At 40.5% G+C, this 16,097-nt stretch overlaps 1 protein-coding gene across 1 annotated transcript in view; it reads right to left on the bottom strand.

The window, feature by feature from the left end:
• The window catches only part of LOC125918056 (uncharacterized), a 28,176-nt gene extending 14,000 nt beyond the window's left edge, over positions 1–14,176 (bottom strand). Inside the window, exon 1 of the mRNA XM_049624110.1 lies at positions 13,827–14,176. Within this exon, the coding sequence (XP_049480067.1) occupies positions 13,827–13,924 (98 nt within the window). The 5' untranslated portion in view covers positions 13,925–14,176. The remainder of the gene's footprint in view (positions 1–13,826) is intronic.
• Between the last annotated feature and the right edge of the window lie 1,921 nt (positions 14,177–16,097).

Below are 16,097 nucleotides of genomic sequence, written 5' to 3'. Positions count from 1 at the left end.
GTCTGAATCCCTTTCATCTCTCCCCACCCCCACCTCCCCTCTGGTAACCATCTGTTTGTTCTTTACAGTGAAGAGTCTGTTTCTTGGTTTCTCTCTCTTTTTTCCCCTTCATTTGTTTTGTTTCTTAAATTCCACATGAGTGAAATCATATGGCATTTGTCTTTCTCAGATTTATACTGTTTAGCATTCTACTCTCTAGACCCATTGATGTTGCTGTAACTGGCAAGATTTCATTCTTTTTTTATGGTTGAGTAATATTCCTGTGTGTGTGTGTGTGTGTGTGTGTGTGTGTGTGTATACCACATCTTGTTTATCCATTCATCTACTGATGGACACTCGGGCTGCTTCCATAATTTGGCTATTGTAAATAATGCTGCAATAAACATAGGGGTGCACATATCCCTTTGATTTGGTGTTTTCATTTTTTGGGGTAGATACCCACTGAAGCGATTACTGGATCATAAGGTGGTTCTATTGCTCATTTTTAGAAGAACCTCCATACTTTTCTCCACAGTGGCTGCACTAGTTTGCATTCCTAGCAATAGTGCACGAGGATTCCTTTTTCTCCACATCCTCACCAACACTTGTTGTTTCTTGCGTTTCTAAGTTTAGCCATTCTGACAGGTGTGAGGTGATATCTCACTGTGGTTTTGATTTGCATTTGCCTGATGATGAGTGATGTTGAGCATCTTTTCATGTGTTTGTTGGCCATCCGGATGTCTTCTTTGGAGAAATGTCTGTTCATGTCTTCTGCTCATTTTTTAATTGGACTGTGTTTTTTCATTGTTGACTTGTGTAAGTTGTTTATATATTTTGAATTCTAACCCTTTATCAGATATGTCATTTGCAAATATCTTATCCCATTCACTTCGTTGTCTTTTAGTTTTGTTGTTTCCTTCACACTGCAGAAGCTTTTTATTTTGATGTAATCCCAACAGTTTATTTTTGCTTGTGTTTCCCTTGTCTCAGGAGACATACCTAGAATATTTTTAATAGAAGGAAAATTTTACTTAATTTAAATCTAATATTTGCTAAACCTCTGCAATTAAGTTGAAGTCCTTTCAAGTATCAAGATCATAAGCAAACGTGGATGATTTTTAGTACTAATTTTAAATTCACGTCTCCTAAACCCTAGTCAGACTTCATTTTCTCTTACTCTGTCATTCCTTTTTTCCAATCACACACACAAAACACATTATCATTTCAGTGCAAACATACTAGCTTCAGAACATAAACTTCTCTAAAATAGTTTTTCCCATTATGGTAAAGGATACTTGCAAATAAGTCAAATAACTCCTAACTTTCGGAGTAGTTGCCGTCTTGGAACAGATCATAATCTTATTTTCTTTATCAAATTACTCTTTGATGAACCATGACTAAAGTATTCTGGTCATTGGTAAATTGCTTCTGCTAAAATAACTTTCAGTCTGTGTCAGCATCATGGTATTTATCAGCAAGCAAGAAACAGAATCAGAATCCAAACTAATTTGGATTAGTTTTTTTCATAGGAAAGATAGGCATAACTTACTCTCTAACGAGACTGTCATGTATTAGATTAGTGCATATATCAGATGAAGAAATTCACACTCTTAAGTGAAATGATCTGCACAAGGTGACCAACCTAAAAACTACTTTCCATAAATTCATTTATCTACTCAACATTTACTGAACACCTTCTATATGCCAGACACTGCACTAGGAGATAAGTAAACAGAGAGCAGGCCAGATACTTGCTTGCAAAGAAATCATAGTAAAAGAAAGAATTACTTTCCAAATGGCTAAAAGATATAAAAATAATAATAAATTGTCACCATTATCTATAAAGAGATACCATGCCGCATAATTCAAACAAACCACAGTAACAAAACTAATTGCAAACTTCGCTCCCTAGTACAGAAGTGTATCAGTTCATATATAGCACGTGAGGACCAGATAAACAAGATAAATAACATAAACTTTCCTTACGATTATTTTTTTTCAATTAAACTTTTTTAAATGTTTTATTTCTTTTTGAGAGCGCGTGCACGTGGGCAAGTGGGGGAGGGACAGAGAGAGAGGAAGACAGAATCTGAAGCAGGCTCTCAGCTCTGAGCTGTCAGCACAGGGCCTGATGCAAGGCTCGAATCCACAGACCGCGAGATCACAACCTGATCCGAAGTCAGACGCTTAATCGACTGAGCCACCCAGGCGCCCCTCTATTATTTTATTTTAAAAGACTGTCCCAGGTCGTCAAATCACTTGGAAAAAAAAAAAAAAGGCAGTCTCTTATTGCATCTGTCTATATAGTGCAGCAATATATCTATGAAAAATACTCTGATGATCCAGGTCTCTGGTCTACTTAAGATCAAAATGTTGGTTCCAATTCCACGAACTTTTGTTTAGTTGTGAATCATTCAGAAATGATTATATGCACAAAACCTTTGAAAGAAAATGCTCATAATGAATGACAATTGCTTCAGTTTGGTGATGCTAATGGATTGGATAACCTATTCACAGCCTAGAACATCCATACGCTTTTCAAAATTCTGGTTCAATTATTCTGTGGGTCCATCCGAAGTAAAGCTAGATCAAACTAAATGAGTTAATAAGGAATTAAGTGAGCTAACTGCAGACAAAAGCTCCAGTGTAACCCCATCTATAAAGACAAATGTAGTTGAGGCTTCTATAGTAAACCAGTCTTTTTAAAAAATTTTTATTTATTTTTATTTATTTTTGAGAGAAAGAGAGAGACAAAGCACAAGCAGGGGAGGGGCAGAGACAGAGGGAGACACAGACTCTGAAGCAGGCTCTAGGCCCCGAGCTGTCAGCACAGAGCCTGACATGGGGCCCGAACCCACAAGCCATGAGATCAGGACCTGAGCCAAAGTCGGACGCTTAACCGACTGAGCTACCCAGGCTCCCCCGTAGTAAACTAGTCTTAAACATTAATTTGTAATATAGTTGATAGAATGGGATAAAATAATAAAAGGGAAATATAAATTAAGAATGGGTTGAACCATCAGGGCACCTGGGTGGCTCAGGTTTGTGGGTTCAAGCCCCACATCAAGCTTTCTGTTGTCAGCACAGAGCCTGCTTCAGATCCTCTGTCCCCCTCTCTCTCTGCCCCTCCACCACTTGTGTTTTCTCTCTCTCTCTCTCAAAAACAAATAAGCATTAAGAAAAAAGAATGGGTTGAAATCATCAAATACAAACATGCATTAAGGAAAAGTGATCCAACATAAATATCGCATTCTCTTTCAAGGTATAAAGGTATGACAAAAAATAATTTGTAAGGTTCCTTCCAGCTTTTGGATTCAAAGAACTGCCCCTGAATATAATAATTATATTCTTTTATTTATTTTTTTTTAATTTTTTTTTAATGTTTATTTATTTTTGAGACAGACAGAGACAGAGCATGAATGGGGGAGGGGCAGAGAGGAAGACACAGAATCGGAAGCAGGCTCCAGGCTCTGAGCCATCAGCCCAGAGCCCGACGCGGGGCTTGAACTCACGGACCGCAAGATTGTGACCTGAGCTGAAGTCGGACGCTCAACCGACTGAGCCACCCAGGCGCCCCCATATTCTTTTTTTTTTTTTTAAAAAGTAAGCTTTATGCCCAAAGTAGCGCTTGAACTCACCACCCAGAGATTAAGAGTTGTGTGCTCTACAAACTGAGCCAGCCAGGCACCCTTATAAGTATGCTCTTTTCAAGACAGCATGGTCTTATCCCACTGATCGGTGGGATCATTCTCATGATGTTTCCTGCTCGAAATGTTAGTGCTGTAAAATACAGGATCCAACCCTCTTAATTTTTTTAAAAATTTTTTATTTTAGAGAAAGGCGGGGGGTGGGGGGGGAGAGGGACAAAGGGAGAGGGAGAGGGAGAGGGAGAGAGAGAGAGAATCTTAAGCAGGCTCTATGCTCAGCATGGAGCCTGACATGGGGCTCGATCCCATGACTGTGGGATCATGACCTGAGCTGAAATCAAGAGTCGGACGCTCAACAGACTGAGCCACCCAGGTGTGGCTTTCCAACCCTTTGAAATCAAAAACTCAATCAAGCCCCTGTACCTTCCATAATAGAAGGCAGACAATGTCCAGAGAGTTAAATAACCGGTTCTGAGCTCGGAACATTCCCACACTCACCTCCCAAGTTTAGAAATGTCACTTCTCAGGCCATACCAACTTGCTGGAGAACCCAGTTTATGCTCAATAGCTGAGTGGCATAGACCACCCTCATTTGTTATTTTATTGTTCCTATCTTACTCCACAGATGTTAACTAAGTAACATCCAAATTTCCGTGTTTTCCTCTGCACAAGCACTGAGGGCATCAGCATGGCAACAGCCACATAATCATGTGCCAGCTAACTGTGTAATATCTTTTGAAGGTTTTTTTTTTTTGAAGGTTCTCTACAACTTATACTGTCTATATGTCTTTCCGGAGATATGTGAAGACCTTGTAGTTGTTAAATATTACTCTCTTATAGCCCTCATGCTTTATCTAATTCTGGACAGTTCTCCAAATAAAATGAAAATAGTTGGAGAAAGTGGAAAGGATTGCAGAGGCTTTTTAAACGTTTTCCTCAGGGGAGCCTGTGTGGCTCAGTTGGTTAAGCGTTGAATTTCGGCTCAGGTCATGATCTCACGGTTCGTGGGTTCAAGCCCCGCATCGGGCGGGCTCCGTGCTGACAGCTCAGAGCCTGGAGCCTGCTTCGGATTCTGTGTCTCCCTCTCTCTCTGGCCCTCCCCTGATCGCACTCTGTCTCTCTCTCTCTCAAAAAGAAATAAGCATTAAAAAAAAAAAAAAAAAACCTTTAAAAATAAATAAATAAATAAATAAATAAATAAAAGGAGACTTGGACCATGCAAATGATCTCAAAAATAGTCTGCATTTTAAGAAGTCAAATCAACAATAAACTTTTTAAATGATTGCCATCTTAGTTTTAACTCACACTTGCATTTTATGTGTTTGTGTATACTTGTAAAATTGATGCATACAATACATTTGTGCTTATTTTATAGGACTTGGAGCATAATAATGAGGCTTTCAACACAACCCCAGATTATAGTGCTGTCCCTGGAGAATTCTACTTGTAAATAAGATTTCCAGGAAATCACCGTTGCAGAGTTTGAGACCTGCCTAGTTATGTTTGAATTATTATAATTTTCACGAGCAAAACCACTGGCGCAGAGATTAATAAATTTGGCTTAGTAATAAAAATGTAAAATTTGTAGAACCCCTCCTGTATTATCCAGGCGGGCCCAATCTAATCACACGAGCCCTCAGAAGTGGAAGAGGAAGGCAGAAGAGCAGGTCAGAAAACAGTTCATGAGAAGGGGCGCCCGGGTGGCTCAGTGCCTTAAGTGTCTGACTTTGGCTCAGGTCACGATCTCCCGGTTTGCGAGTTTGAGCCCCGCATGGGGCTCTGCGCGGACAGAGCGGAGCCTGATTGGGATTCTCTCTCTCTCTCTCTCTCTGCCCCTCCCCCACTTGCACTCGGTCTCTCTCTCTCCCAAAATAAATAAATAAACGTAAAAAAAAAAAAAAAGGAAAAGATTCATGTGAAAAGGACTCTTTTCGTTGTCGGTGTTGAAGACGTTGGAAGGGAGCACAAGGCAAGAAATGCAGGCCGCCTCTAGCAGCTGACCTCAACTCTCAGCTTCTAGCCAGCAAGCAGACGGGAACCTCGTTGGTCCTACCACTGAGGAGAACGGAGTTCTGCCAGTGACCCCAATGAGCAGTTAATGGATTCTCCCCGAGAGCCTCAGATGCGGCGATCACAGCCCTGCGGATGCCTTCACGTTAGCCCAGTGAGACCCATATGAGACTTCTGGGCTCAATACTGACTCAGGAGAATCCTGGGAAAGTACTACAAAGAGCACGACAGAGCGCTGTCCATGGTGGGAGAGGGTGGGTAGCCAACAAAGGTAGAATAGCGCTTCTAGAGAAACAGGGAACCGTGAAATTCATCCTGATATTATCAGAGAGGAAAGAGAACCGCCCCAATATTTTCCTACAACATCACCACTTGACCGCACGGCCCAGTAAAGCTGACTTCTCCTTACACCACCGCTCCCTTCAAAAAAGCTTCCCTCATTTATCCTACTTCTTTGTTCTTCTTTTTTTTTTTTTTAAATGTTTTTTTAACGTTTATTTATTTTTGAGACATAGACACAGCATGAACGGGGGAGGGTCAGAGAGAGAGGGAGACACAGAATCTGAAACAGGCTCCAGGCTCTGAGCTGTCAGCACAGAGCCCGACGCGGGGCTCGAACTCACAGATCGCGAGATCATGACCTGAGCCGAAGTCGGACACGTAACCGACTGAGCCACCCAGGCGCCCCTGTTCTTCTAATCCTAGGGAGATATCATCTAATTAAGAGCTGGCATGAAACTAGCAAATGTCTATAAAGACAAAAAAGGCATTAGCGAAGTTAAGAGCTTTGAAATCAAGCAGACCTGAGTTTGAATTCTCACTGTACGTCTTCCTTGAAGTGTAAACAGTGAGCAAGGTAATTAACCTCTCGGAACCACTGTGCCCTTTGGTGTAAAACGGAGATTTACCCTGAGAGCGCGTTTGGGAGGCAGTCTGCAAAGTGCTTGACAGCTTTTCAACGTTGCAAACAAATGCATTTCATATGAAATTTATAATACTGGTTCGACAGGCTAGATTCAAGTTTTAAGTTCCCGGAGCTCTGAAAGGTGTTTTTATTTATATTTTTCTTAGGGAAGGCTAAGTTAATTGCTTTTCTCTACTGAATCATCTCCCTATCTCCACACAGCTGGAGATGCTCTTATCTTACCATACCATAAATGTGGCAACATGGGGCAAAAACAACATATGCCCTCGTCATAGGATGTCACACCAGAGAAAATATTTCACTATCATTGAAAACAGAGGATAGGGGCGCCTGGGTGGCTCAGTCGGTTAAACGGCCGACTTCAGCTCAGGTCATGATCTCGCGGTCCGTGAGTTCAAGCCCCGCGTCGGGCTCTGTGCTGACAGCTCGGAGCCTGGAGCCTGTTTCAGATTCTGTGTCTCCCTCTCTCTGACCCTCCCCCGTTCATGCTCTGTCTCTCTCTGTCTCAAAAATAAATAAATGTTGAAAAAACAAAAAACAAAAAACAAAAAAAAAACAAACAAACAAACAAAAAAGAAAACACAGTATAATTTTATTTTTCACAAAGATTACATCCTACGGACCAGGATCAAATTCTTGCTGCTTGAAAGGTAAAATATGTACCCTTGTGTGCTATATAAAGCACCTACGATCTGTCCAACTTATAGGATGGCATTCCGTTCCTCTTGTTTAAAAACGTGACCATCGGGGAGCCTGCATGGTTCAGTTGGTTGAGCGTCTGACTTCGGCTCAGGTCACGATCTCGCATTCATGGATTCAAGCCCCGCATCGGGCTCTGTGCTGACAGCTCAGAGCCTGCTTTGGATTCTGTGTCTCCCTCTCTCTCTGCCCCTCCCCTGCTTGTGCTCTGTTTCTCTCTGTCTCTCAAAAAATAAAATAAAACATTAAATTTTTTTTTTTTTAAAAAAAAGGTTACTGTCAAGTTTAAATATAAATTGGATCATTTTCCATCCTATGTAATATTCACTTTAAAATCTGGTATTGGGGTGCCTGGGTGGCTCAGTCGGTTTAGCATCCAACTTCAGCTCAGGTCACGATCTCATGGTTCGTGAAGCCTGCTTCAGATCTTCTGTCTCCCTCTCTCTCTGCCCCTTCCCACTTGTGTGTGCTCCCTCTCTATTTCTCTCTTTCTCTCTCAAAAGTTAATAAACTTCAAAAAAATTAAAAAAATAAAATAAAATCTGTTAGGTATTTTCAAGGCACCTGGCTGGCTCAGACAGTGGAGCATGGGATTCTTGATCTCGGGGTAGTAAGTTTGAGCCTCATGCAGGATGTAAACATTACTTAAAAATAAGATCTTTAGGGGCAGCTGAGTGGCTCAGTCAGTTAAGTGTCTGACTCCAACTCAGGTCATGATCTCATAGTTCGTGAGTTCGAGCCCCATGTCGGGCCCTGTGCCGAGAGCTCAGAGCCTGGAGCCTGCTTCAGATTCTGTGTCTCCCTCGCTCTCTGCCCCTCCCTTGCTCATGCTCTGTCTCTCTCTCTCCTTCAAAAGTAAATAAACTTTAAAAAATTTTATAAATAAATTCTTAAAAAAATCTTAAAAGTAAAATCAAATCTGGTATCTATTTTCAATTCCTACCTTCACATTTGGCCCAGACACCTTTCTCATCTATAGTGTTTTCGTTCCCATTAAACCCATTATCAATACTGAAAATACAGTAAATAAAAATTAACCTGAGGGGCGCCTGAGTGGCTCAGTCGGTTAAGCGTCCGACTTCGGCTCAGGTCATGATCGCACGGTTCACCAGTTCGAGCCCCGCGTCAGGCTCTGTGCTGACAGTTCAGAGCCTGGAGCCTGCTTCGGATTCTGTGTCTCCTTCTGTCTGCCTCTCCCCGGCTTGCACTTTGTCTCTCGCTCTGTCTCAAAGATAAATAAACCTTTAAAAAAAATTAACCTGATTATCTTGGCTCAGAATTTTCATGCGAGTAAAATAAATTGAGAAAGAGACAGACAGTATGAGTGGAGAAGGAGCAGAGAGAGAGGAAGACTTCTTTATATACCAATTCCCCAAGAATCTTCCACGGACCCTGCCTCTTTCTGACAGTCTTGAGGAAAGAAAGCAATACACAGTGGTTGCCATTTCGATTTAAAATACCGTCATGCACAGCGCTTGCAATTCTTGACTCTTTAAACCACAAGTTCAAGTCATTAACACAAATTCTTGCCTCTCTCTTACATCTTTCTTTCCCCTCCCCCTCACTGGGCCCTACTTAGGTTCTCCTCTAAATATTCTAACTTTCAAGCAGAATGTCTGGAATCCTTAGAATTCTTAGTAACTCCAGACTTCCCATGAGGATGTGAGATTTGCATTTCTGCCTCTTCCCTCTGCGGCGAGTGTTTCCAGGGGTACTTGGAAGGAACATTAAAGTATATAAAAAAAAATGAATCTAGATTAATTCTTGACAGGTAGAATTCTTGGAAAGTTCTGAAAACATCAGAAATACTAGCTTTCTGTCTTGCAAGTTTCTTTGTGCTGTATTCTTCAGTCATGTAAAAAGGACTTCAAGAGATCTTTCAAAACACACACACAATTGGCTTTAAAACAAAGTTTTACGTTCACTTGCACATGCCAGGCTTCCTCAGACTAAAAAATCTGGGAAGGAAGTTTGTAAACGCTGAATTCACTATGGAACGGTGTGAATCCTATGATTAAAAAATGATATGATCCCAGGCTCTAAGACAAGCAGAGCATCTATATAAAAGGGGCAAAGTGTCTTCTAGTTGGACCACCCAGGGAGCACTGCTTTCAGATGTATTATCTTGTATAACGATTAACACAAAAAAACTATCTGGGTGAGGACAGCCAGCAGAGTGAAAGGTCTGGAAAACAAGACTCAATGCAAGGAGTGAGGTAGTGAGCTCTCTGTCACAGACAGTGATTAAGGAGAATGTGTATTACCATCTTTCAGAGGTGTCGCAGAAAGGATTCCTGCTTTAAAGGGGGTTTAGGTTCTCTAAAGGACCTCTAAGGTCACATTTATCTCTATGGTTTTCCATCAGTAAGTCTTAAAGGAGCTTACGTTTACGTTTTTTTCTCCGCGTAATTTTGTTAGAGTGAGCATTTAGTAAAAACAAATTAAGCAGACAGAAATAAAAGTTTATGTAGACGCTAATGGTGAAAGTGGCTACATACATTCTTTTCTAATTTGAGATTATCAATTTAAGAAGTATTTTGCTAAATAAAATACGATTTCTAAAACCACAAGGTTTTATTTTATTCCCTAAATTGGGGGGGGGGCGGCGAAGACAATCTTAGGGAACAGAAAAGATGTCAAATTTAGAAAATGCCTAGTTTTATTTGATCTCTTTTTTGAATCACCCATAAACAAGGGATACTTATCTAGGATGCACAATCTTTTCTCAGGAAATCCAGATACTGAATTCTAATGATGAAATGATAGAAAGCAGTTGCTGTAAAATACTGTGCTATTGATATTTACTACAAACTCCATTTTACATATTAAACAAAATAATTGTAAACAGGAAGCTAACCGAATGCAAGTGCATTAGCCAAAGGGGGACAAGTCTAATTTACTAGACTCCTTCTATGCTCACTGCCTTTTAGCCTGAGAAAGGTGAAATTCGAAGGAAAACATCTCACAGCGTCTGCCTTGCTAGAATTCACTGTTACATTGCACTGGTTAATTCCTACCCATTGTCTTCCTCTTTTTGCCACACGGTTATTATCCAAAGTTTACTGCTTGTGAAAAAAAACATGAAAGGATTGCTAATGCTAATCCGTTCTATCTCAGTGTGCCCTTAGAAACTAACAATACGTTAACCGTAGAACATTAGCCTGAAGGAACCATTTGCTGTTTTAAAACAATGAATACCAAAATACCAGAAAGCCACTTAGATGTGACTGCCCTTTCAGCTTTATTAATTTAGGCAAAAGGACAGGTTAATTTATACGGTGCACACCTGTCAGGAGCGCAGTCTTTACTAATTCAGTTTACACTGACCAGGAGATCCTCCCTCAGGCTAAGGCTGAACTTCAACCTACTGTTGAACAGAGGGTAACGCAAACACGTCACTCAGATTTCCATCAAGACGGTCCCTTCAGAGAATCCCATTCCACATGGGTGGCACACCACCCTGCAAGGGTGCAAAATGGAAGCTGAAGGAAGACCAGATCTACCCAGTTAAAGACGAAGTATTTGGTAACCAAGCTACCTGAAGGCCAAAGGATTTTTTTTCCCCTAAATCTTTTGTCTTCAAGGTACGACTCCACTATTCCCGAAGCATACGATAATAGAGTGCGGAGGGCGCTTTATGCTATGGAAGAAACCATTTTCTTTAATGTCGTCATAAACATTGTCCTTATCATCAATCAACCTGAAAAATATGGAGAGCTTGCAACTCTCAGTCAGGCTTTCAAGACGGAGAAAGAAGACCCACTTGGGTTTGAAATCCACAAGGGAAGAACTGCCTTTCTGCGCAGTGTTTGCAGTAACTGAAATGTTGTCTCTTGTACCTTTCACCAGCGTGCCAGCACCGCCCTACCTACGGCACCAACACAGGAGCTCTAGCTGAGGGGCACCTATACCAGGTTGAGAACGAGCCCACAAGGAGCCTTGACAGTTTTTCCATGCTTGCTCAATTACTACAGCACATTTTGACTACAACCGAAAATATTTTTCTTGAATTTTCAGTCTAGGAAAAACGACCCACGTCTTCCACGAAAACCACGTCACGTGTATCTGACAAATCACAGTAAATAATGCGAAAACGCTACAAACCAATACTACCCAAGCAAACGTATAAAAGGATGTTTCTCGTCACTGTCCAGAACTCTATATCCAAGATAATATTTTAAATGTTTATACGTGAGCTTGTAGACAAATTCTAAAATATCGCAATTGACCAGAAAGTCGGAATTAAACTGTTCCATCATAGGGCAAAGGCTTTAGACTCAAAGACACCAAGAACCATTTAACCTGTGTCTGCCGGCTCAGCAACTGTGAGAGCAAATATAATGTTTCTTGACTCGGTGTTTTAACTTAGTCTTTATAATTTTTGCGAGCGAAAATGATGCTCAACTTAAGTATCCTTGTGTGTGAAGTGTTGTGGAATAGTTACAACATGTTACCCATGATATTTTTATTTCTGGCCAAGTAAGACAATGAACTCCAACCTAAAACAGTCAAAAACTAAGCAATGTATTACCAAGCCCAATTTAACCTCCCCACGCTAGTCTTTTCCTATATTTAACGTTTTCCCTGTGTACATTTACATAATATTTTAAAGCCTGTGTTAATTTATTTATAAAGAAAAATAAGTTAAGGCCAATTTAATAACACAGACTGTCACAATGTCAAAACAGTGTAACCTAACGCCAGCCCTTCAAGTATATTTGTCCGTTCTACCTCTGTGCCACTACCAAGAATCAACATCAACATGCAAAGCTCTGTGGAATTTTCTAGCTTCTGCCATCTATATCAATTCATTCATATCATCAGGTCAAAGAGGTGACTGCTTAAAAGGAAGAAAGGGATTCATTCAAGATGTTTTACTAGGCTGTATCCGAGCCTGTGGCTAGTATGAATTAATACAGTATAAAAAAATGTTTTAACCGTCTCTAAAAACTGGAAAACCAGCTGCAATTTGGATCTTCTGTATAGTAAAACATAGTAGGAAGATAACACTCATTATTAGCCATTATTTATTGTACCCTACTGATTTTAAGTTTTGGGGCATGTATGCTTTGTTTTGTTTTCACAATTAAGTTGCTTTTGGTAAATCTTTGCTCATTTCTCACCAGCCAAGATTCATAAAGTCAACAGGCACATCTCATTTTCTCAAATTATTTGAAGGAGCTCCATTAACTCGGCACCTCCACTAATCTGTGCTTTTGACACATTCAGCTTTTGAGAAACAAGTAGAACCAACCTTCCCCCCCTTTTTTTTTCTTACAAATATAAAGTTTTAACTTTACAGGAAGAGTAAAATTAACAGACGGAGAAAATCACCTGAAGCATCTCTAAGGAAGGACATAAAAAATTATCTGAAAACGACACGATGACGGGATTTCACTTTGAAATGTGCTCATTTTTCAGCACTTTCTAGGGAAAGATGCGTTTGGACTGAGAAGATGGGCACCCTTCCTCGGCAGCTGAAATCCTTTCAAAGAACCAGAGAAGACACCACTGTGCATGTGAACCTAGCAGAAAAAAAACCTAAGTAACAGAATGGCACCTCACCGGCTTTCTAAACACACAATTAACCTAAAGCAGGAAGAATTTTCCACATCTTTCCTACTGAAAGATATTTTCAAGGAAATACAGTTGAAACAGCCTTGCACTCATAAGCCCTTTTCGTACCAATATTAAAAAAAAAAAAAAAGGGTCTACCTTGCCCTTATTCCTTCCTCCACCGAAAGGAAAAAAAGAAGCTTCACAGACAGTATTTCCAAAGGATATTTTATTACAACTCCTGGATTTTGTTTCTAAGGCAACAGTTTGCAAATTAAAAAAAATAAGATTTTGAAAAATTCTAGCAAGACTTCCCAATATGTTTTAGTATATATTTACTTAAAATAAATTTCTAAAATAGGCATTTGTAGAACATACTTTGCAACTCCATGTAGATATGTAGCTATTCATAGAACCGTAACTTGCACAGATTTGAACTTACACTTCTGAACTTGAATTATACAACCGGGAAAGATATGAACACCAAACTTATTAATATTCATACGCAACACAAGAATAAAAGTCCGGATTAAAAGACCCATTTTCTGATCAATGCGTTAACTCCGAATGTTTCAGATTCATCAAAAAAAAAAAAAATTATAGAACACATTTCCCTATTTAACACCACACCAACATCAACCACAAAAGAAGTCATCTAAGTATTTCAGATATACAAAAATTCAGCAAAAAAATCCAACCAGTGTAAAAGATCAAAGTTTATCCTTATGCAATTCTTTAGGTATACCTTTAGACTTTTTTACATCAGTAATTCGATCACCATTAAGCACGTTAAATGAAAATAAACAAACTCCTAGGACAACAAACCGAAGGTAAGACGTGGGCATGCCAATATATTTAATGATAAGCAAGCTTGAGGTTTTTGATCTTGTGGGTTTTGGGATGTCGCTGCTTGGGATTTTTACCACCACCCCCCCCCCTTTTTTTTTTTTTGCCACAAGGTTGATCCACGAATGAAAGCCCACTTTAATATCCTCTTTTCTCTCACTTACATGTATGCTGGAGAAAGTGGAGTTGACCTGGATGTTTTAAGCACAGGAACTGGGAATTTCCAGATAGCAGGAGAGCCCGTTTTCCATTTCAATGGCATGTTGTCACTACGGTACTACAATAACAGTAAACAGCGTTTCCATGACAGAGTACCAACTAGGACTTCCATTCCACGCAGCCCCGACAAGGCAGCGGCGGCCGCCGAGAACAAGCCAACGATCCTGCCAGTGCCCTGAAACCGACGCTTCCAATCTGTAAAATAGGGCTGCAAGGTACCTCCTTTAAATCCTCCTGTCCCCTAAAGCAAGATGATGATTCTATCGTTCTAACTCAACAATAGTGCCACCTCGTTAGGAAAGCGTTGACTGCAGTATATATATATATTTTTTTAAGACTGCACCGTGCATACCACACAATGCAGCTTTATTTAATAAAAGCGGCTGGGGTTTTCTTTCTTTTTCTTTCTGTCTCTCTCTCTCTCTCTCTCTTTTTTTTTTTTTTTTTTAAGCTTGCAACACCATTGTTCTACCTTAACAGGGATACTGCAGCCCTGTACTATATTCTGCGCCTATTAACCTGATTTCTGACCAATAGTAGCAGGAAAAAAAAAACAGAAGGGTTTCACAGGAAAATGAAACAACATACCTACTCAGAATACACTTGTCATCCTCTGAACATTCTTCTTTTGAGCTGCAACAATACAAATGGGATATAAACCTCAGCATAGCCTTAGGCCACAGCTAATAGAGATCAGTGACTAAATTCGGCAGCCTGCTTTCCTCCTGTGCGAGCTCTGGCCACACAATACAAGAATGCCATTATGGGAAAAGCCCGTTTAAAAACTGCCAGTCTCTCTGTTTTCCAGTTAGAAGAAGGCAAAATGTAAGAACAAATATAAACTGCTGCGGAACTCTGCCCGCTCTTCTAGTGGCTTCTGATTCAAGTTGCTCTCCTTTCCCTATTCTTATTTCCAAGCCGGGATGAGCAAAATCGCATACAGTGACAACATGCTGTGGTAACACGAATACCACTCTGTCTTCTGCAGCAGAGCACAGAGTAGTGTGCTCTTAATAGCAGTCCTCGGAGGGACGCTATCAACAATCTAATTCAAGGCTGCCCTCCCCTTCTTCTCTCCCCTACGTCCCCTCGCGCTCACCCCCCCCTCGCTTCCCCCCCCCCACCCCCAAAGAGCTCACAAATTGCCTAGAGGAGAGACCAATGCTGCCGGCCAAGCAGGTGTCCAGCAGGGACCGTTCCAAAGCTCAGCGGCGGGTCCGGTAACCTCTAGGGGTTAGTGACTGACAAGGAGATTGAAAAATTCAAGCTGCTGTCAAAGGCAACTGGAGGTATTTCGCGAAAGCAGTGGCAAGTAGACGTTTCATCTATATTGTTTTAAAACACTGCCAGAAAATAGCATCCTCGTAAGTGCCCTGAAAGTGATGGGGGCGGGGCGGGGGGGTTGTTTTAAGTTTCTCTTTCAAGCATCCAACTCACAAATTTTCTACACGATTCTGAGACGTGAACATAGGGCAGACGGGTATTATGCTGAACTCTTTATTTACAGGCTGAAGAATTTTACAATTTCACCTCCGATGTAGGCAAGTCGCCATCACTCAACATCTACCTATATAACCAGAATTATCTGCCTTCGCCAATGCAAGCTTAGGAAAAGCAGACTGCCCTTGTCGCGGAAGCCACCAAAAAAAATCACTGCAGTGACAAAGAGCTCATATTTCTTTTCAAGTTTGTATGCAAACAATAAACTTCTGCTTCTAACTTAAGTAGCTGGCTTTCAGATACTCTTTCGAAATTATTCCTAGTTTTAATTGAAAAGATTGAGATGTGGTCCCTTAAGAGGCTCTCTTATCTGTATTCAAAAAAGGCACAGATGAATGTGACCAGAGGAAGCAACTACTTTGAAAACTTCCAAAATACAGAATTTAATGTACCAGAAATACAGTGTGCAATGAGCTAAGGTAATCACAACTAACCGTCCTTTAAGATCCACATCCATATTCAGGCCCAAAGTATTTTCCTATGAAAGCCAACCATACATGTACATTCGGTATATACACACACCACAAGCAAACATACATATATGGAGAGAAAGGTTCTTGTGAAATTCTGACCAGTAATGCACAAACGCTATCAAATAGTAAGGAGATGTCAGCCATCACTAACTCACAAATAATTTTGAATCCAATCTATCCCACACAAACACCCCCAAAAAGCCAGGCAAGCAACTGAAAAAGTTAAATTATATTTCTCTTTTT

The sequence above is a fragment of the Panthera uncia genome, unplaced genomic scaffold (genome assembly GCF_023721935.1).
Source record: "Panthera uncia isolate 11264 unplaced genomic scaffold, Puncia_PCG_1.0 HiC_scaffold_410, whole genome shotgun sequence".
In the NCBI taxonomy this organism is placed as follows: domain Eukaryota; kingdom Metazoa; phylum Chordata; class Mammalia; order Carnivora; family Felidae; genus Panthera; species Panthera uncia.
Note: the sequence above shows the minus strand (reverse complement) of the source record. Positions and strands in the feature narration are given on the sequence as shown.